The sequence below is a fragment of the Scyliorhinus torazame genome, chromosome 29 (assembly GCF_047496885.1).
Source record: "Scyliorhinus torazame isolate Kashiwa2021f chromosome 29, sScyTor2.1, whole genome shotgun sequence".
Lineage (NCBI taxonomy): Eukaryota > Metazoa > Chordata > Chondrichthyes > Carcharhiniformes > Scyliorhinidae > Scyliorhinus > Scyliorhinus torazame.
In genome coordinates this window covers 37,363,109-37,384,165 of record NC_092735.1, presented here as the reverse complement: position 1 = coordinate 37,384,165, position 21,057 = coordinate 37,363,109, and the positions used below count along the sequence as shown (strand labels likewise).

The 21,057-nt window shown below is 54.2% G+C and overlaps 2 protein-coding genes across 2 annotated transcripts in view; both read left to right on the top strand.

Annotated features, from left to right (window-relative positions):
• Nucleotides 1–4,503, top strand: part of LOC140404068 (uncharacterized) — a 55,682-nt gene extending 51,179 nt beyond the window's left edge. Inside the window, exons 5-6 of the mRNA XM_072492435.1 lie at nucleotides 1,361–2,038; nucleotides 4,238–4,503. Of these exons, the coding sequence (XP_072348536.1) occupies nucleotides 1,361–2,038; nucleotides 4,238–4,417 (858 nt within the window). The 3' untranslated portion in view covers nucleotides 4,418–4,503. The remainder of the gene's footprint in view (nucleotides 1–1,360; nucleotides 2,039–4,237) is intronic.
• A 9,337-nt stretch (nucleotides 4,504–13,840) lies between these two features.
• The window catches only part of LOC140404067 (protein FAM83F-like), a 51,766-nt gene continuing 44,549 nt past the window's right edge, over nucleotides 13,841–21,057 (top strand). Inside the window, exon 1 of the mRNA XM_072492433.1 lies at nucleotides 13,841–14,328. Coding sequence (XP_072348534.1) covers nucleotides 13,879–14,328 — 450 coding nt within the window. The 5' untranslated portion in view covers nucleotides 13,841–13,878. The remainder of the gene's footprint in view (nucleotides 14,329–21,057) is intronic.

The following is a 21,057-nucleotide window of genomic DNA, read 5'->3' as shown; positions in this document are numbered from 1 at the left end:
CCTGTTACATTGCATTCCAGCTGGTTCCAAATAAATGTTTATGTTAAACTTGTTCCGTGACCCATTTGTTCCGGATCCTGTTGTGTTTATAACTGGAAGGAAACTGTCAGAATAAATACAAATGTTACATCGTTCAGGAGGGGGGACACAACCGGCATTTATATAATATTCGTTACATGGTTCAAGACGGTTTCCCAGAACAATAATCCAGAGAAAATCTGGGGCGAAGCCAAGGAGGGAGACATCAGAAGCAGTGACCCAGAGCTTGGTGTTAAGGTGCATCTTGTAAGAGGAGAGAGAGGTCGGGATGGAGAAACGGTAAAAAAGGGAAATCCGATATTTGCAACACTGGCTGCTGAAGACACGGCCACCAATGGAGCAATAGAAATCGGAGATTCTCAAGAGGCCAGAACTAGAGGAGCACAGTGAATGCAGAAGGTTGTAGAGCAGGTGGAGCAACAGGGATCGGGAGAAGCGAGACCATGGAGGGATTTACAAACCAGGTTGAAAATGTTAACTGAGGTGGCTAGGGAGCGAATGCAGATCAACGAGCAGAAAGAGTGATAAAGCCATTCCCTGTGTCACTGGATGACTGACATTTCATATATAGAATTGGTCGGGAATTGGGAATGAAAGCTCAGAAATTCACTCCTCAGTGCCACCGACTGGCCAGAGTCTGCAATTACATTGTGACCAACAACTGTTTACATACAATGGGCGCGATCGAATGGCCTCGCCTGGCTCGGCGACAAGACGAGGTTGTTAAATCCCGCGAGAGGCCTTGCATGAGATTGGCAAACGCCTCGCGAGATCTAACGACATCTCGCAAAACACTGCCCTGAAGAGGTGGGGGGGGTGGGGGGGGGGGGCTCGAGGACCCTCTAAGTGGTAAGCTGGGGCATGGGGGGACCTGGAGTTCGCGGTGGAGGGGCAGAAGGGTGTCGAACGATCGGGGCGACGTTTAGAAATGACGCCCCGATCCGCGAGCCATCTTCCTGAGCCTGTCCGTGCAGGAAATGAGGCAAGTGCGGCCTTGGCGGAACATTCCTGAACGATGCCAAAAACAGTGGGAGAATCCCGTTCGATAGCGGTGTCGTTCTCAGCATGTGCGCGGCAGGAAACACCTCGCTATATACGCCCAAAACGGGACGCTTTCTCCGTTAAATCTCCCCCAATATTTCCATTTTACATGTCAGGTAAACACTTCCAATATGAAAAGTTGACATAAAAGCGTAACCAGAAAGCGGTAAGATGAAGGGCTAGACTGCAGAAGCTTCAGAGTTTTAATACTTTGCAGGGTGTGTATATGTGTATATGTGATCTGAAATGCAAAGGACTTTTAAGAGCCTTTCTTTTTCAGGGAGGCTACAACCATCCTGACCTGCGGATGTCAGATCCACGAATGATAAGCCCTCGGATGCCAGATTCCCGGATGCCCGATCCCCGGATGCCCGATCCCCGGATGCCCGATCCCCGGATGCCAGATTCCCGGATGTCAGATCCCCGGATGCCAGATTCCCGGATGCCGGATTCCCGAATGTTGAATCTTCGAATGCCAGATCCCCGGATGCCAACCCCTCGAATGCCAGATCCCCGGATGCCAGATTCCCGGATGTCAGATTCCCGGATGCCAGATCCCCGGATGCCAGATCCCCGGATGCCAACCCCTCGAATGCCAGATTCCCAGATGCCAGATTCCCGAATGTTGAATCTTCGAATGCCAGATTCCCGGATGTCAGATTCCCGGATGCCAGATCCCCGGATGCCAGATCCCCGGATGCCAGATCCCCGGATTCCAGATCCCCGGATGCCAGATCACCGGATGCCAGATCACCGGATGCCAGATCCCCGGCAGGCTGCCTCACCAGGATCAAGTGCACTTTTCAGCGACACCTCATCAATGATTCGAAAGGGCTCCAATGCACAGCCATCATTCAGTGACGGCCCATCCAAATTCAGGCAGTCCAGTAGTCCGCAGCCCCCTTTCCAGGAGGCACCATCGGTGGTGAGGAAAGCCAGCGAATGCCCGCCGGTGCCAGTAAGTCTGATCATTGGCTTCTCGGAGAGTCAGATCCCTGTTTCGTGACGCTGTGAAAGGTTAGAAGGGCGAGTACAGAGAACGAGAGAGAGAGATGGCAGAAACACTCAGTACAGCAGCAAAGACCGGGCGCTGCTGCACCGATGCAAAGGCCAGGCCAGCGTTAAGGTGGAACATTCCGGTCAGATCCTGGTCATCCCTGGGAACCTCAAAGCTAGGAAGCTCCTCCCCTCTCCCTCTCGGAAATCCTACGATTCTGTTTCAATGCCACAAGTCTCCACTCTCATCATCCAACATATTTGCTCCCTAATATCATCTATGACTGCCCAAGCAGTGGCTCCCTCTATTTTTCCTGTCCCCCTCTCTCTCTCTCTCTCTCAAAGAACAAAGGACAATACAGCACAGGAACAGGCCCTTCGGCCCTCCAGGTCTGCGCCGACCATGGTACCTGCCTGAACTAAAACCGTCTGCCCTTCGGAGTCCGTATCCTTCCATTCCCACCCTATTCATATATTTGTCTAGATGCCCCTTAAATGCCGCTATCGTACCTGCTCCCACCACCTCCCCAGGCAGCGCGTTCCATATATTTAGCACCTTCTGTGTTAAGAACGTGCCTCGCACATCAGTTCTAAACTTTTCCCCACACACTTTAAACCTACGTCCCCTAGTACGTGGCTCTGCTACTCTAGGAAAGAGCATCTGACTATCCACTCTGTCCATGCCACTTATAATCTTGTAAACTCTCTCGCTCTCTCTCTTAACCTTGACTGCATCTCCTTCTGTCTCCGGCTCACTCTTTTTCTCTTTCTTAGAGTCACACCCTCAGTTCTGCCGACCCAAAGCCTAGGGTCCTATATTTTCTCTTTCTTTATTTCTTGTGAACCTGTCTCTCATTGCCTTATGTGCATCTTTCTCATGTCCCTCTCATTATTTTCCTCCCTCCCTCTCTCTCCTTTCCTCTCTCTCTCTGTGCCCCTCTCTCTCCTCTCTCATTCTTTCTCTCTCCCTCTCTTTCTCACTCACTCTCTCTGCCACTCGCTCCTTCCCTCTCTCTCCCTCTCACGCTGATCCTCTTCCCTCTCTCCATCCCTCCCCCTCTCCTTCTCTCCCACCCTCTCTCCCTCCCTCTTGTGTGTCTCTCTCTCTGACTTGCTCGCTCTCTTCCCCACCACCCTACCCTCAAGTCCCGGGCCCCCTTGTGCTCGTCCTCTCCCATTAACCTGGGGTGACATTACAGAGTAACCACAGTAGACACAAAGATCTGTGACTATTACTGACCAACTGCGTGTTTTAAGTGTTCCTCTTAACCATTGTCAGACTATGCCGTGAGCCGGTACAGACCCATCTCAGTTGGACAAGTTGCTACTGTCTCAAATAGATTGTCAAAAGATCCAGAGGGAAGGAGAGGGGTGTGGGGGAACCCTTAATGCGGCAGGTTGTTGTGTTCCGGAATACTGTCAGAGGCTGGGAACAGATTCCAAAGGAGCTTTCAAAGGAGGAAAATTTGGGGAAAGAGCTGGGGGGGGGGAATGTGGCAAGTTAGATCGCTCTTTTAAGGAGCGAGCACAGCTAAAATGGGCAGAGAGGCCTCTTGCTGTGCATTTGATTCTCTGGTTCCCGACCTGAGCTTTCGTGAAGAATCTATGACCCCGGGGAATTCATCGACAGTTTAAGTTGTCGCTTTTTGAGGAACAAAGGAGGCCATTCGGCCCCTCAGGCCTGTGCTACGTCATGGCCCTTATGCACCTCAACCCTATTTGTAACAATAGCCAGCATTTATATAGCGCCTCTAACATAGTGAAACACTCCAAGTTGCTTCACCATGCCCCGAGGGATTCTGGGGGAGGAGAGACAGACAGACAGAGGGGTTTAGACAGAGAAGTCCAGAGTTTAGGGCCCAGCCAGCTGAAGGTACGGCCAGGAATGGGGCAGAACGATGAGATCGGGGGATACTGAAGAGGCTGGAATTGGAGGAAGGCGGAGATTTCAGCCGGCTCGAGGAGGCTACAGAGGTAGGGAGTGGGTTTGAAAGCAAGGGGAATGGAAATGGGATGGGAATTTTGAAATCGAAGAGCCCACGTGGACTGGCGTGCGCTGGGTAACGGGTGGAACGAGACTGGGGGTGAGATGTCTGTCTTTGCTCCGTATCTGTTTGACACAGTTTCTCACTCAAGCTTTCCCCCCCCCCTTCCCTCGCAGAAAGCCAGGCGGGTTCGGGCCCTGTTCGATTTCACAGCTGAGGCAGACGACGAGCTGGACTTCAAGAGTGGCGACATCATCGAGGTTCTGGACAGCACGGACCCCTCATGGTGGAAGGGGTGTTTATGGGGGCGTATTGGATTATTCCCAAGTAACTACGTGGCACCGATTAACCGGTGACAGCCCCCTTCAATCTCTGAAGAGTCATCACTTGCTTTCTCACCCCTCAGAATAGTGGTCAATAAAATATTTGTGCTTGAACGAAACTTGATGTTATTGGTCTGAATCAAATCCCGTTTTGATTTTTCACTGATTTTGGACTGATTAAATCTTTTCATCAAAAACCAAGTCGGGAATTTCCAACAAGGAGCTGTCTAGTTAAACACTTTAGGGTTAGTTGACCCAGCTTGCTAAACAGTCACACTGTCAGCCTGCAGTGGGCCTGAACTAGGTCCTTTCAGAGGTGAGATGAAGCTGGCTTTGAGAAGATGGTGGTGATGGACAATCAGCATCGGTATCTTCAGAGATTCAGCTTCCAATCTGAATCTGCATCAGTAACCTCCACCGTCAAAAATAAAGCTTATGGTTTCCTTCATGTCTATCCAGCCAGGTCGGTGGCTGCACTCCCCGCTTCTGAATGAGACGCTCATGGGCCAAGTCGCACGGCACATACTCCGGCCAATAATGGAGTTTGACATTTTCAGTGCAGTACAGAGGGAGTGCTGCACTGTCAGAGGGTCAGTGCTGAGGGAGTGCCGCACTGTCAGAGGGTCAGTACTGAGGGAGTGCTGCACTGTCAGAGGGTCAGTACTGAGGGAGTGCTGCACTGTCAGTGGGTCAGTACTGAGGGAGTGCCGCACTGTCAGAGGGTCAGTACTGAGGGAGCGCCGCACTGTCAGAGGGTCAGTACTGAGGGAGTGCCGCACTGTCAGAGGGCCTGTCAATCCCTTCCAGGTGTACATTAAAAATGTAAATTTCCAGGATGTTGGTGAATGAAGACTTGCTGCCCCTCCCACAGTTGTGTTTGCGATGAGATCAGATGAAACTCTGAGCATTCAGCTGTCAATCAGGGAGGGTTTGAGAATTGCGTGACGAGCTACTCAGAAACCAGACCCGCAATGTGGTTATTCACACAGAGGGACAGCCAGAAATACCTGTCTCATCCGCTTTACCTTTTCCTCTGAATGGAATCTGCTGCTCACCCCTAATGCTGCTGCCTCTGAGATAGAAAACACTGATTCAACCCCAGCTACAACTTGGGCTTGGAATGTTGGCTCAGTGTGGGATCCTCCCATCCACTGGCTATGGATGCGATGCCCCATCATTGTGCAGGGTTGAGGGGGAGGCAATGTGTCCCACTTAGCGAGAGTAACTACTCCCCCCCTCTCCCCCCCACCCACCGCCCATTTCACCCTCTCCCAAGCCACTACCACCAGCTCGATAAAGCCTGTCACAGCTCTCGAAAAGAGTGGTTAAGTCAAACTCATCATTGCACAGATACGGGAACAACCTTTATCCTTACCATTCTGCTGTGTTCCGCTAATCCCTATTCTGCATCTGGAGACACTGGGCGAAATTCTACGGCCTACCAGCCACCAGTTTCTTGGCCGTTCCATAAGACATAGGAGCAGATTTAGGCCACTGGCTGATATTTTCTCATTCCCATTCTCCTGCCTTCTCCCCATAACCCCTGACCCCCTTATTGATCAAGAACCTATCTATCTCTGTCTTAAAGACACTCAGTGATTGGCCTCCACAACCTTCTGCGGCAAAGAGTTCCACAGATTCACCACCCTCTGGCTGAAGAAATTCCTCCTCATCTCTGTTTTAAAGCATCGTCCCTTTAGTCTGAGATGGTGTCCTCTGGTTCTAGTTTTCAATACAAGTGGAAACATTCTCTCCACGTCCACTCTGTCCAGGCCTCGCAGTATCCTGTAAGTTTCAATAAGATCCCGCCTCATCCTTCTACACTCCAATGAGTACAGACCCAGAGTCCTCAACCGTTCCTCATACGACAAGCTCTTCATTCCAGGGATCATTCTTGTGAACCTCCTCTGGACCCTTGCCAAGGCCAACACATCCTTCCTTAGATACGGGGCCCAAAACTGCTCACAATACTCCAAATGGGTTCTGACCAGAGAATTATACGGCCTCAGAAGTACATCCCTGGTCTTGTATTGTAGCCCTCTCGACATGAATGCTAACATTGCATTTGCCTTCCTAACTGCCGACTGAACCTGCACGTTAACCTTAGGAGAATCTTGAACCAGGACTCCCAAGTCTTTGTGCTTCTGATTTCCTAAGCCTGTTCCTCATTTAGAAAATAGTCTGTGCCTCCATTTCTCCTTCCAAAATGCATAACCTCACACTTTTCCACATTGTATTCCATCTGCCACTTCTTTGCCCACTCTCCTAGCCTGTCCAAGTCCTTCTGCAGCCCCCTTGCTTCCTCAATTCTACCTGTCCCTCTGCATATCTTTGTATCATCTGCAAACGTAGCAACAGTGCCTTCAGTTCCTTCTTCCAGATTGTTAATGTATGTTGGCTGGGGGCGGGATTCTATCTTGTTGCAGCTCGTCAATGGGATTTCCCATTGTGACCACCCCACAGCGCTACGGCGGGGAAACTGAATAGCAACGACCGGAACATTCCAGGCGTTGTTTCTGACTGGGCTGCCACGCCAAGGAGCTTGTAGGCCACGTTGTCACCCAAGCTTTCAGGTGGGACCCCTCCTCCCTCTCACCCGCCCCCCCCCCCCGCCCCCAAAGCAGAAACACAAGCACCTTCACACAGCTGAAGCCGTTACAGTTGTTTTTGTGTATGACAGGGATACTCAAATGAATCTGATGACACAATATGCGGCAGTCAATGATTAAAAGTGAAGGTCGATGGCTTGTCCGATATGGAAGTCATTTTTAAAGGAGGCAGCTAAGAGTTCAGAGTGAAAGCGAGGAATCAATTTAGAAGCAGCTGGTGAACAACATACTGAGATACCCTCCACCCTCAATGCAACAGGCCCCTCCAGAAAAACATCTTCAATTCTTCAGTGTGGAGTTAGGAGTTGAGTAACTGGGTCGTAACCTCACCTGGCTCTTGTCTTTACACCTTCACTTGATCCGCAGCGGTTCAGAGTTTCGTAATTGGACGAGTAACGGCTGCGACTAAATCCAAAGAATGTGACACCGAACAAGAGTGACATTGGGCTTGAAACGTTCATTCTGGTTTTCTCTCTGCAGATACTGCCAGACCTGCTGGCTTTGTCCAGCACCTCCTGTTTATATCCGTGGAACACAAATTGGGCAGCTTGCAATTTGAATTCAGATGTCAAAATTTGCAAATAGAAGACTGTGATCGGTGAACGTGATCCGGGGGCGGCTTAGTGTTCACTCGCTTCCTCCAAACTGGGAAAAGGCTCAACACTACCTTCTTAGGGCAACTAGGGATGGGGAATAGATTCCGGCCTCATCTACCACACTGACATCCAAAGCATGAACTTTTTGTGAACAAGTCTTTGTGTGACCAGATCCATGTGGAGGCCACTGCATGAAGTGTTCTAGTCTTGGCTAGAATTCCCCCTGCCTCAATTATCAAGGCAAAGTTCCCTGACCTTTGCTATTGCTGCCACCTCAGCAATGTGGTCAAAGTCGGGAAACCCCAGCGATACCGTGCGATCTGCCATCCTCTGGTGCCTCCTTCTCAAGTGCTTGAGTTTTGTTGCTTTTCTGGCCTCTCCCTCGCACCCATCAATCCACCACTGGCGACCGTGTCTTCCGCTGCCTGGGCCGTCAGCTCGGAAATTCCCTCTCTGAACTTTTTTGCCTCCCAACCTCCCTTAAAAGGAAGAAGCTATTGGTCACCTGCCCAAAAATCTCCTGATGTCCTATTATACTCCTGGGAAGCACTTAGAACTGTGTTACAGACAGGAGGGGTGTTAATTCAAACAGCCCTCTTTTCTCCTCTCATCATCTGCCCATGAATAGGAAAATGTTTCAATTTGCTTCGCCCTTCATAGACTGTGGTTTTGGTGTGCTCTAATTTTCTATTAATAACTCCTCAGCAAACCCAGGATAGGATGAACTCAGAGGGTTAGTTTATTTGCACACACTCAAATCGAATAGAGTGGGTGCAGGGTTAGTGTGGGGGGGGGGGGTTACTAAGTGGGCCCTGTGCACTCATTCAGTAAAAGAGGGATAGAAGAAGTAAGATTTACAGGGCAAAGACCACAGAGGAAATAATTATTGTTTCATGTGTCTCCAGAGTCCAGAATCAGTGCAGTGAGGTATTCCTTCATGAGAGGTTGACAGGTTGAAGAGTGATGCTGGATAATTCACTTTTCCAGTAGAATTGGTTTCCACAATGAGATAGACATGCAGAGGTGAATCAATCCTGTAGGCAATGGTACAAAAGGTCGAATAGTGCCACACTCAGCCAGGATCCATGCCACTGGCTGGGGGTGTGTCTGCCAGGTCTGGGGGGGACTGCTGGGGGGGTGGCCGGTGGGGTCGCGGTCGGTGGGTTCGATTTAGCATACGGCCGGCACCATGTTGTACGACACGACCGGTGCAGGCCGTCATTCACAGTGAGGATGTTTGCAACAGTGGGACAGACCTTTGGTTCTTTGACCGAGGAGAAAATGAGAGGCTCCTGCATTCTCCTGTCTCCCCATAACCTCCTCTGGGTAAGTGGGTGCTGCAGATTGCTGACTGCAGAGGGGAGGCGCCCCGTCACAGGCGATGGGGCGACAGAAAGAACCGACCTCACCCTCACCAGAAATGCAACGAAGACAAAAATGGAGCTCCTTCAAAAGATTACAACCCACAGATCTGGCCCCCTTGCAGCAAAGGAGGAACTCGCATTCATGCAGCACCTTTCCCAGCCTCAGGTTGTCGATCCTTCTGAAGCTTTATAAAGCACTAGTTAGGCCCCATTTAGAATACTGTGAGCAATTTTGGGCCCCACACCTCAGGAAGGACATACTGGCACTGGAGCGGGTCCAGCGGAGATTCACACGGATGATCCCAGGAATGGTCGGCCTAACATACGATGAACATCTGAGGATCCTGGGATTATATTCATTGGAGTTTAGGAGGTTGAGGGGAGATCTGATAGAAACTTACAAGATAATGAATGGCTTAGATAGGGTGGACGTAGGGAAGTTGTTTCCATTAGCAGGGGAGACTAGGACCCGGGGGCACAGCCTTAGAATAAAAGGGAGTCACTTTAGAACAGAGATGAGGAGAAATGTCTTCAGCCAGAGAGTGGTGGGTGTGGTAGTACCAGGTATTGCGGTACCTGAGAGCCCGACGCCATTGGTTGAGACCTTGGAGTCCACCATTGGCTGTGCGAAGTAGCTCCGCCCTGAAGGCGGAGTATAAGAGACGGCGCCGTCCCAGCAGCCTTTACTTTCTGTGCAAAAAGGGCCACTTCATTGGGGTCTGCCGGGCCCGGGCCGTCGCCGTGCTCCCCGGCGGCCTCGGACCGCCGCGCCAAAACCTCCCCCCGGCCCCGACCAGCCAGCGCCCACCCCCCTTCCCCCTCCCTACGGCCACGTGCGACCTAAGGGCGCGTCCATCTTACGCCCCGGACACCACGCTGGACGGGTGGGCGCCACCATTTTGTCCATCCCCGCCGCCATCTTGGGTTTCCCCGGACACCATGTGCGACCCATGGCTGACGCCATCTTGGATGCCCCAGGCCCCCAGCACGGCCGACTACTCGCTGCCCGACCAGAACTCGCAGCTGCTTCATCTAGCATCGGTTACATTGGACCAAAGTCGTCCCCAGACACTCGCAAAGGCTACAGCGAAGATCTCTGTAAACGGCCGCGAGACGCCCTGCCTGATCGACTCCGGGAGCACGGAAAGTTTCATCCACCCTGACGCGGTAAGGCGCTGTTCACTCGCGATCCACCCCGTAAATCAAAGGCTCTCCCTGGCCTCCGGGTCACACTCGGTGGAGATAAAGTGGTTCTGCCTCGCGAACCTCAACGTCCAAGGTCGGAAATTCGATAATTTCCGACTGTATGTCCTGCCGCACCTCTGCGCGACTACCCTCCTGGGGCTGGATTTCCAATGCCACCTGCAGAGCTTAACATTTAAATTCGGCGGCCCTAGACCCCCCCCCCCCCCTTACTGTCTGCGGCCTCGCGACCCTTAAGGTCAACCCACCTTCCCTGTTTGCAAACCTCACCCCGGATTGCAAACCCGTCACCACCAGGAGCAGACGGTACAGTGCCCAGGACCGGACCTTTATCAGGTCCGAGGTCCAAAGGCTCCTGAAGGAAGGGGTCATCGAAGCGAGCAATAGTCCCTGGAGAGCCCAGGTAGTGGTGGTAAAGACCGGGGAGAAACATAGGATGGTCATTGACTACAGCCAGACCATCAACAGGTTTACGCAGCTGGACGCGTACTCTCTCCCCCGTATAGCCGATATGGTCAACAGGATCGCGCAATACAAGGTCTTCCCCACGGTGGATCTCAATTCCGCCTACCACCAGCTACCCCTCCGTAATAGTGAACGTGCATACACTGCCTTCGAAGCAGATGGGCGGCTCTACCAATTTTTAAGGGTTCCCTTTGGTGTCACTAATGGGGTCTCGGTCTTCCAGCGAGAGATGGACCGATTGGTTGACCGGTACGGCTTACGCACTACGTTCCCGTATCTTGACAACGTCACCATCTGCGGCCACGACCAGCAGGACCACGACACCAACCTCCGCAAATTCCTCCAGACCGCAAATATCCTTAATCTCACGTATAAGAAGGATAAATGCGTGTTCCGCACCGACCGCCTAGCCATCCTCGGCTACGTAGTGCGGAACAAAGTTATAGGCCCCGACCCCGAACGCATGCGCCCCCTTATGGAGTTCCCCCTCCCTCACTGCCCCAAGGCCCTGAAGCGCTGCCTCAGGTTCTTCAGCTATTATGCACAGTGGGTTCCCGATTACGCAGACAAAGCCCGGCCCCTAATCCAGTGAACGACCTTCCCCCTGTCGACCGAGGCCCGCCATGCTTTCAGCCGCATCAAAGCAGACATTACTAGGGCCACGATGCGGGCCATCGACGAGTCCCTCCCCTTCCAGGTCGAGAGCGATGCGTCCGCCGTAGCTCTGGCCGCCACCCTCAACCAAGCGGGCAGGCCCGTGGCTTTCTTCTCCCGTACCCTCCATGCCTCCGAAATTCGCCACTCCTCGGTCGAAAAGGAGGCCCAGGCCATAGTAGAGGCTGTGAGGCATTGGAGGCATTACCTGGCCAGCAGGAGGTTCACTCTCCTCACTGACCAACGGTCGGTTGCCTTCATGTTCGATAATGCACAGCGGGGCAAGATTAAAAACGACAAGATCTTGCGGTGGAGGATAGAACTCTCCACCTACAACTACGAGATCTTGGATCGTCCCGAGAAGCTAAACGAGCCTCCTGATGCCCTTCCCCGTGGCACATGCACCACAGCACAAGTGGACCGTCTCCGAGCCCTCCACGAGGACCTCTGCCAACCGGGGGTCACTCGTTTCTTCCACTTCGTTAAGACCCGCAACCTGCCCTACTCCATCGAGGCGGTCAGGACGGTCACCAGGGACTTCCAAATCTATGCGGAGTGCAAACTGCACTTCTACCGGCCAGAGAGGGCGCATCTAATAAAGGCTTCCCGTCCCTTTGAACGCCTCAGCGTGGATTTTAAAGGCCCCCTCCCCTCCACCGACTGCAACACGTATTTCCTGAACGTGATTGACGAGTACTCCCGGTTCCCAATCGCCATCCCCTGCCCAGACATGACGGCATCCACGATCATCAAGGCCCTCCATAGCATCTTTACACTGTTCGGTTTCCCCGTGTACGTACACAGTGATAGGGGGTCCTCCTTTATGAGCGACGAACTGCGTCAATTCCTGCTCAGCAAAGGCATCGCCTCGAGCAGGACGACCCGGGGAAACGGGCAGGTAGAGAGGGAGAACAGAACGGTCTGGAAGACCGTCCTACTGGGCCTCCGGTCTAGGAATCTCCCAGTTTCCCACTGGCAAGAAGTCCTCCCGTTGGCCCTTCATGCCATCCGTTCACTGCTCTGTACCACAACGAATCAGACACCTCACGAACGTCTTCTTGTCTTCCCCAGGAAGTCCTCCTCCGGCACGTCGCTCCCAACCTGGCTAGCAACACCCGGGCCCATCCTGCTTCGGAGGCATGTGCAGGTGCACAAGTCGGACCCGTTGGTCGAAAGGGTCCACCTGCTGCACGCTAACCCCCAGTACGCATACGTGGCGTTCCCCGGCGGCAGGCAAGACACGGTCTCCCTCCGGAACCTGCCGCCAGCCGGAACCCCACGCGCTCCCGACCCATTACCCCCACCCCCACCGCCCCCGCAACAGTGGGAGTGCTCAGTACACCCGCCACCCCTGCCTTGGCCCGGCCACTCATCGGCGCCCCCTACAGGGGTTTTCCCTCCACGTCAACCGCTTGCCCCAACAGCGCCGCCCAGGGGTGACGAAACTGCCGACGAGACCGAAACTATGCTCCTGGAGTTGCATCCACCGGGACCCACACCAGGATCACCACCAAAGCTCCGACGCTCCAAGAGGACAACCAGGCCGCCCGAGCACCTTATTGCTTCATCCTGACTCGGACACTAACGTTAAATGAACACTGTTATTCAATCCTCGGCTGTACGGTTCCTCAATACCTGGTCCGACCATGTGAAGGGCAAAATTTTTTTTCACTGGCCAACACCCCCGCCGGACTCCTTCTTAACAGGGGGTGAATGTGGTAGTACCAGGTATTGCGGTACCTGAGAGCCCGACGCCATTCGTTGAGACCTTGGAGTCCACCATTGGCTGTGCGAAGTAGCTCCGCCCTGATGGCGGAGTATAAGAGACGACCCCGTCCCAGCAGCCTTTCACTTTCTGTACCGACGCTGCTGGGGAACAGTTCTTAGAGTATTAAAGCCTCAGTTACTAAGTACCTTCGACTTGTGTATATTAATTGCATATCAGTGGGTCTGTGGAATTCATTGCCACAGGGGGCGGTGGAGGCCGGGACGTTGAGTGTCTTTAAGACAGAAGTTGATAAATTCTTGATTTCTCGAGGAATTAAGGGCTATGGAGAGAGAGCGGGTAAATGGAGTTGAAATCAGCCATGATTGAATGGTGGAGTGGACTCGATGGGCCGAATGGCCTTACTTCCTCTCCTATGTCTTCTGGTCTTATGGATCCATCTATCACCATCTCTCCTGGCGTGTCCACACTTCCTGATGCTCAGGAATGTATTCAAATGGTTTTTTTTCTCCCTGTGTGCAGATTAACAAAAAATATATTCTGTGCAAATACTGTGACTGCTGATTTGCCTGAGGTGATTCATCAGCAGCAAGTTGACTTATTCTTTAAGAACTCCCCGCAGCTGCAAACCGAATTTCGATCTCCCCTTTCCTGAAAGATGCCACCGCCTCTCTTTAAGAAGTCCCACCTCCCTCCCATTAGCATTGGCTGCTCAGCACGGCCTCGCTCGCTGATTGGCAGCGGCGCCCGTCAATCGCGGCTCTTAAAGGGGGACGCTCCCGACAAAATGTTGCCTTACCTGTTGGACTTTGCCTGACGTCAGACAGGTGAGTCAGGACGCGAAAGAGGCGAGGATCAGCCACAGCAGCGAGGGAGAATGGCGGGCTCCCAGCTGGAGTGTCTGGAAGATAATCACATTAATATCAGGATTACTCCTAAAAATGCAGAATTCTACTACAGTGAATGTCAACGTGTCGCCTTAAACGAGCTCCTGAGGTCTGGCCAGGCTGATTTCCACAAGGTGCTCAAGGACAAAAACATCAAAGAGTTTATTTCCTCCAAAGAGGTGGAGAGCATTTCCCAAAACTGGCACAGGTATGAAGTGGAGGGGAAGGACATGACCAGAGACAAGCAGGCAGCAAGTGGCCAGTCTTCAACCTACTGGCCAGAGCAGAGTGACACCCCAGTGCCTGACCTGGATCTGGGCTGGACAGGGCATGTCACCTATCGGGGGATCACCAGGGCAACTGTCCACATGCACCCACCGAAAAACAACGACCCTTTCATCAAGGAAATAGTGCGGAAGGTGATCCAAGAGGCGAAGAAGGTGAGTGAGCATCATCACCCAACCGCCTCCCATTTCTATAACCCTTTACATCAACTTCTGAAGTGTAGTCACTGTTGTAATGTAGAACGCAACAGCCAATTTGTGCACAGCACTTCCCACAATTAGAAATGTGTTAATGACCCAGATCATCTGTTTTAATGATGTTAAACATGAGCCCCAGGAGACGAGTGAGAACTCCCCTGCTCTTCTTCTCCCTTGATGTGGAGCTGCCGGCGTTGGACTGGGGTGAGCACAGTACAAAGTCTTACAACACCAGGTTAAAGTCCAACAGGTTTGTTTCGATGTCACTAGCTTTCAGAGCGCTGCTCCTTCCTCAGGTGAATGAAGAGGTACGTTCCAGAAACATATATATAGACAAATTCAAAGATGCCAAACAATGCTTGGAATGCGAGCATTAGCAGGTGATTAAATCTTTACAGATCCAGAGATGGGGTGACCCCAGGTTAAAGAGGTGTGAATTGTGTCAAGACAGGACAGTTGGTAGGATTTCGCAGGCCAGATGGTGGGGGATGAATGTAATGCGACATGAATCCCAGGTCCCGGTTGAGGCCGCACTCATAAGTTTCTGCTCGGCGATTCTGCGTTGTCGCGGGTCTTGAAGGCCGCCTTGGAGAACGCTTACCCGGAGATCAGAGGCTGAATGCCCTTGACTGCTGAAGTGTTCCCCGACGGGAAGGGAACATTCCTGCCTGGTGATTGTCGCGCGATGTCCATTCATTCGTTGTCGCAGCGTCTGCATGGTCTCGCCAATGTATCATGCTTCGGGACATCCTTTCCTGCAGCGTATGAGGTAGATAACGTTGGCCGAGTCGCACGAGTATGTACCGCGTACCTGGTGGGTGGTGTTCTCACGTGTAATAGTGGTATCCATGTCGATCCAAGCATTGTTTGGCATCTTTGAATTTGTCTATATATGTGTTTCTGGAACAGACCTCTTCATTCACCTGAGGAAGGAGCAGCGCTCCGAAAGCTAGTGATTCGAAACAAACCTGTTGGATTTTAACCTGGTGTTGTAAGACTTCGTACTGTACTTCTTCTCCCTTCTGTGGGACCGTTCACATCCCCCCCAGGAGGGCCCAGTTGAAACACCATGGGACCTTCCAACAGTGCGGCACTCCCACAGCACTGACGCTCTGACAGTGTGGCACTCCCTCAGTACTGACCCTCTGACAGTGCGGCACTCCCTCAGTACTGACCCTCTGACAGTGCAGCACTCCCTCCCTCAGTACTGACCCGCTGACAATGCGGCACTCCCTCAGTACTGACCCTCTGACAGTGCAGCACTCCCTCAGTACTGACCCTCTGACAGTGCAGCACTCCCTCAGTACTGACCCTCTGACAGTGCGGCACTCCCTCAGTACTGACCCTCTGACAGTGCGGCGCTCCCTCAGTACTGACCCTCTGACAGTGCGGCGCTCCCTCAGTACTGACCCTCTGACAGTGCAGCGCTCCCTCAGTACTGACCCTCTGACAGTGCGGCGCTCCCTCAGTACTGACCCTCTGACAGTGCGGCGCTCCCTCAGTACTGACCCTCTGACAGTGCGGCATTCCCTCAGTACTGACCCTCTGACAGTGCAGCACTCCCTCAGTACTGGCCCTCTGACAGTGCGGCACTCCCTCAGTACTGACCCTCTGACAGTGCGGCGCTCCCTCAGTACTGACCCTCTGACAGTGCAGCACTCCCACAGTACCGACCCTCTGACAGTGCGGCGCTCCCTCAGTACTGACCCTCTGACAGTGCAGCACTCCCTCAATACTGACCCACTGACAGTGCAGCACTCCCTCAGTACTGACCCTCTGACAGTGCGGCGCTCCCTCAGTACTGACCCTCTGACAGTGCGGCACTACCACACTGCTGACCCTCTGACAGTGCGGCACTCCCTCAGTACTGACCCTCTGACAGTGCAACACTCTCTCAGTACTGACCCTCTGACAGTGCGGCGCTCCCTCAGTACTGACCCTCTGACAGTGCAGCACTCCCTCAGGACTGACTCTCTGACAATGCGGCACTTCCTCAGTACTGACACACTGACAGTGCAGCACTCCCTCAGTACTGACCCTCTGACAGTGAGGTGCTCCCTCACGTACTGACCCTCTGACAGTGCGGCACTCCCTCAGTACTGACCCTCTGACAGTGCGGCACTCCCTCAGTACTGACCCTCTGACAGAGCAGCACTCCCTCAGTACTGACCCTGTGACAGTGCAGCACTCCCGCAGTACTGACCCTCTGACAGTGCAGCACTCCCTAAGGACTGACTCTCTGACAATGCGACACTCCCTCAATACTGACCCACTGACAGTGCAGCACTCCCTCAGTACTGACCCTCTGACAGTGAGGTGCTCCCTCAGTACTGACCCTCTGACAGTTCAGCACTCCCTCCCTCAGTACTGACCCGCTGACAATGCGGCACTCCCTCAGTACTGACCCTCTGACAGTGCAGCACTCCCTCAGTACTGACCCTCTGACAGTGCAGCACTCCCTCAGTACTGACCCTCTGACAGTGCGGCACTCCCTCAGTACTGACCCTCTGACAGTGCGGCGCTCCCTCAGTACTGACCCTCTGACAGTGCAGCACTCCCTCAGTACTGACCCTCTGACAGTGCGGCATTCCCTCAGTACTGACCCTCTGACAGTGCAGCACTCCCTCAGTACTGGCCCTCTGACAGTGCAGCACTCCCTCAGTACTGACCCTCTGACAGTGCGGCACTCCCTCAGTACTGACCCTCTGACAGTGCGGCGCTCCCCCAGTACTGACCCTCTGACAGTGCGGCGCTCCCTCAGTACTGACCCTCTGACAGTGCAGCGCTCCCTCAGTACTGACCCTCTGACAGTGCGGCGCTCCCTCAGTACTGACCCTCTGACAGTGCGGCGCTCCCTCAGTACTGACCCTCTGACAGTGCGGCATTCCCTCAGTACTGACCCTCTGACAGTGCAGCACTCCCTCAGTACTGGCCCTCTGACAGTGCGGCACTCCCTCAGTACTGACCCTCTGACAGTGCGGCGCTCCCTCAGTACTGACCCTCTGACAGTGCAGCACTCCCACAGTACCGACCCTCTGACAGTGCGGCGCTCCCTCAGTACTGACCCTCTGACAGTGCAGCACTCCCTCAATACTGACCCACTGACAGTGCAGCACTCCCTCAGTACTGACCCTCTGACAGTGCGGCGCTCCCTCAGTACTGACCCTCTGACAGTGCGGCACTACCACACTGCTGACCCTCTGACAGTGCGGCACTCCCTCAGTACTGACCCTCTGACAGTGCAACACTCTCTCAGTACTGACCCTCTGACAGTGCGGCGCTCCCTCAGTACTGACCCTCTGACAGTGCAGCACTCCCTCAGGACTGACTCTCTGACAATGCGGCACTTCCTCAGTACTGACACACTGACAGTGCAGCACTCCCTCAGTACTGACCCTCTGACAGTGAGGTGCTCCCTCACGTACTGACCCTCTGACAGTGCGGCACTCCCTCAGTACTGACCCTCTGACAGTGCGGCACTCCCTCAGTACTGACCCTCTGACAGAGCAGCACTCCCTCAGTACTGACCCTGTGACAGTGCAGCACTCCCGCAGTACTGACCCTCTGACAGTGCAGCACTCCCTAAGGACTGACTCTCTGACAATGCGACACTCCCTCAATACTGACCCACTGACAGTGCAGCACTCCCTCAGTACTGACCCTCTGACAGTGAGGTGCTCCCTCAGTACTGACCCTCTGACAGTGCAGCACTCCCTCCCTCAGTACTGACCCGCTGACAATGCGGCACTCCCTCAGTACTGACCCTCTGACAGTGCAGCACTCCCTCAGTACTGACCCTCTGACAGTGCAGCACTCCCTCAGTACTGACCCTCTGACAGTGCGGCACTCCCTCAGTACTGACCCTCTGACAGTGCGGCGCTCCCTCAGTACTGACCCTCTGACAGTGCAGCACTCCCTCAGTACTGACCCTCTGACAGTGCGGCATTCCCTCAGTGCTGACCTTCTGACAGTGCAGCACTCCCTCAGTACTGGCCCTCTGACAGTGCGGCACTCCCTCAGTACTGACCCTCTGACAGTGCGGCGCTCCCTCAGTACTGACCCTCTGACAGTGCAGCACTCCCACAGTACCGACCCTCTGACAGTGCGGCGCTCCCTCAGTACTGACCCTCTGACAGTGCGGCACTCCCTCAGTACTGACCCTCTGACAGTGCAGCACTCGCTCAGTACTGACCCTCTGACAGTGCAGCACTCCCTCAGTACTGACCCTCTGACAGTGCAGCACTCCCTCAATACTGACCCACTGACAGTGCAGCACTCCCTCAGTACTGACCCTCTGACAGTGCGGCGCTCCCTCAGTACTGACCCTCTGACAGTGCGGCACTACCACACTGCTGACCCTCTGACAGTGCGGCACTCCCTCAGTACTGACCCTCTGACAGTGCAACACTCTCTCAGTACTGACCCTCTGACAGTGCGGCGCTCCCTCAGTACTGACCCTCTGACAGTGCAGCACTCCCTCAGGACTGACTCTCTGACAATGCGGCACTTCCTCAGTACTGACACACTGACAGTGCAGCACTCCCTCAGTACTGACCCTCTGACAGTGAGGTGCTCCCTCACGTACTGACCCTCTGACAGTGCGGCACTCCCTCAGTACTGACCCTCTGACAGTGCGGCACTCCCTCAGTACTGACCCTCTGACAGATCAGCACTCCCTCAGTACTGACCCTGTGACAGTGCAGCACTCCCGCAGTACTGACCCTCTGACACTGCAGCACTCCCTCAGGACTGACTCTCTGACAATGCGACACTCCCTCAATACTGACCCACTGACAGTGCAGCACTCCCTCAGTACTGACCCTCTGACAGTGAGGTGCTCCCTCAGTACTGACCCTCTGACAGTGCAGCACTCCCTCAGTACTGACCCTCTGACAGTGCGGCGCTCCCTCAGTACTGACCCTCTGACAGTGCGGCGCTCCCTCAGTACTGACCCTCTGACAGTGCGGCGCTCCCTCAGTACTGACCCTCTGACAGTGCAGCGCTCCCTCAGTACTGACCCTCTGACAGTGCAGCGCTCCCTCAGTACTGACCCTCTGACAGTGCGGCGCTCCCTCAGTACTGACCCTCTGACAGTGCGGCGCTCCCTCAGTACTGACCCTCTGACAGTGCGGCACTCCCTCAGTACTGACCCTCTGACAGTGCAGCACTCCCTCAGTACTGGCCCTCTGACAGTGCGGCACTCCCTCAGTACTGACCCTCTGTCAGTGCGGCGCTCCCTCAGTACCGAACCTCTGACAGTGCGGCGCTCCCTCAGTACTGACCCTCTGACAGTGCAGCGCTCCCTCAGTACTGACCCTCTGACAGTGCGGCGCTCCCTCAGTACTGACCCTCTGACAGTGCGGCGCTCCCTCAGTACTGACCCTCTGACAGTGCGGCACTCCCTCAGTACTGACCCTCTGACAGTGCAGCACTCCCTCAGTACTGGCCCTCTGACAGTGCGGCACTCCCTCAGTACTGACCCTCTGACAGTGCGGCGCTCCCTCAGTACCGAACCTCTGACAGTGCAGCGCTCCCTCAGTACTGACCCTCTGACAGTGCGGCGCTCCCTCAGTACTGACCCTCTGACAGTGCGGCACTCCCTCAGTACTGACCCTCTGACAGTGCAGCACTCCCTCAGTACTGACCCTCTGACAGTGCAGCACTCCCTCAGTACTGACCCTCTGACAGTGCGGCGCTCCCTCAGTACTGACCCTCTGACAGTGCGGCACTCCCTCAGTACTGACCCTCTGACAGTGCAACATTCTCTCAGTACTGACCCTCTGACAGTGCGGCGCTCCCTCAGTACTGACCCTCTGACAGTGCAGCACTCCCTCAGGACTGACTCTCTGACAATGCGGCACTCCCTCAGTACTGACCCACTGACAGTGCAGCACTCCCTCAGTACGGACCCTCTGACAGTGAGGTGCTCCCTCAGTACTGACCCTCTGACAGTGCGGCACACCCTCAGTACTGACCCTCTGACAGTGCAGCACTCCCTCAGTACTGACCCTCTGACAGTGAAGCACTCCCTCAATACTGACCCACTGACAGTGCAGCACTCCCTCAGTACTGACCCTCTGACAGTGCGGCGCTCCCTCAGTACTGACCCTCTGACAGTGCGGCACTACCACACTGCTGACCCTCTGACAGTGCGGCACTCCCTCAGTACTGACCCTCTGACAGTGCAACACTCTCTCAGTACTGACCCTCTGACAGTGCGGCGCTCCCTCAGTACTGACCCTCTGACAGTGCAGCACTCCCTCAGGACTGACTCTCTGACAATGCGGCACTTCCTCAGTACTGACACACTGACAGTGCAGCACTCCCTCAGTACTGACCCTCTGACAGTGAGGTGCTCCCTCACGTACTGACCCTCTGACAGTGCGGCACTCCCTCAGTACTGACCCTCTGACAGTGCGGCACTCCCTCAGTACTGACCCTCTGACAGAGCAGCACTCCCTCAGTACTGACCCTGTGACAGTGCAGCACTCCCGCAGTACTGACCCTGTGACAGTGCAGCACTCCCTCAGGACTGACTCTCTGACAATGCGACACTCCCTCAATACTGACCCACTGACAGTGCAGCACTCCCTCAGTACTGACCCTCTGACAGTGAGGTGCTCCCTCAGTACTGACCCTCTGACAGTGCAGCACTCCCTCAGTACTGACCCTCTGACAGTGCGGCGC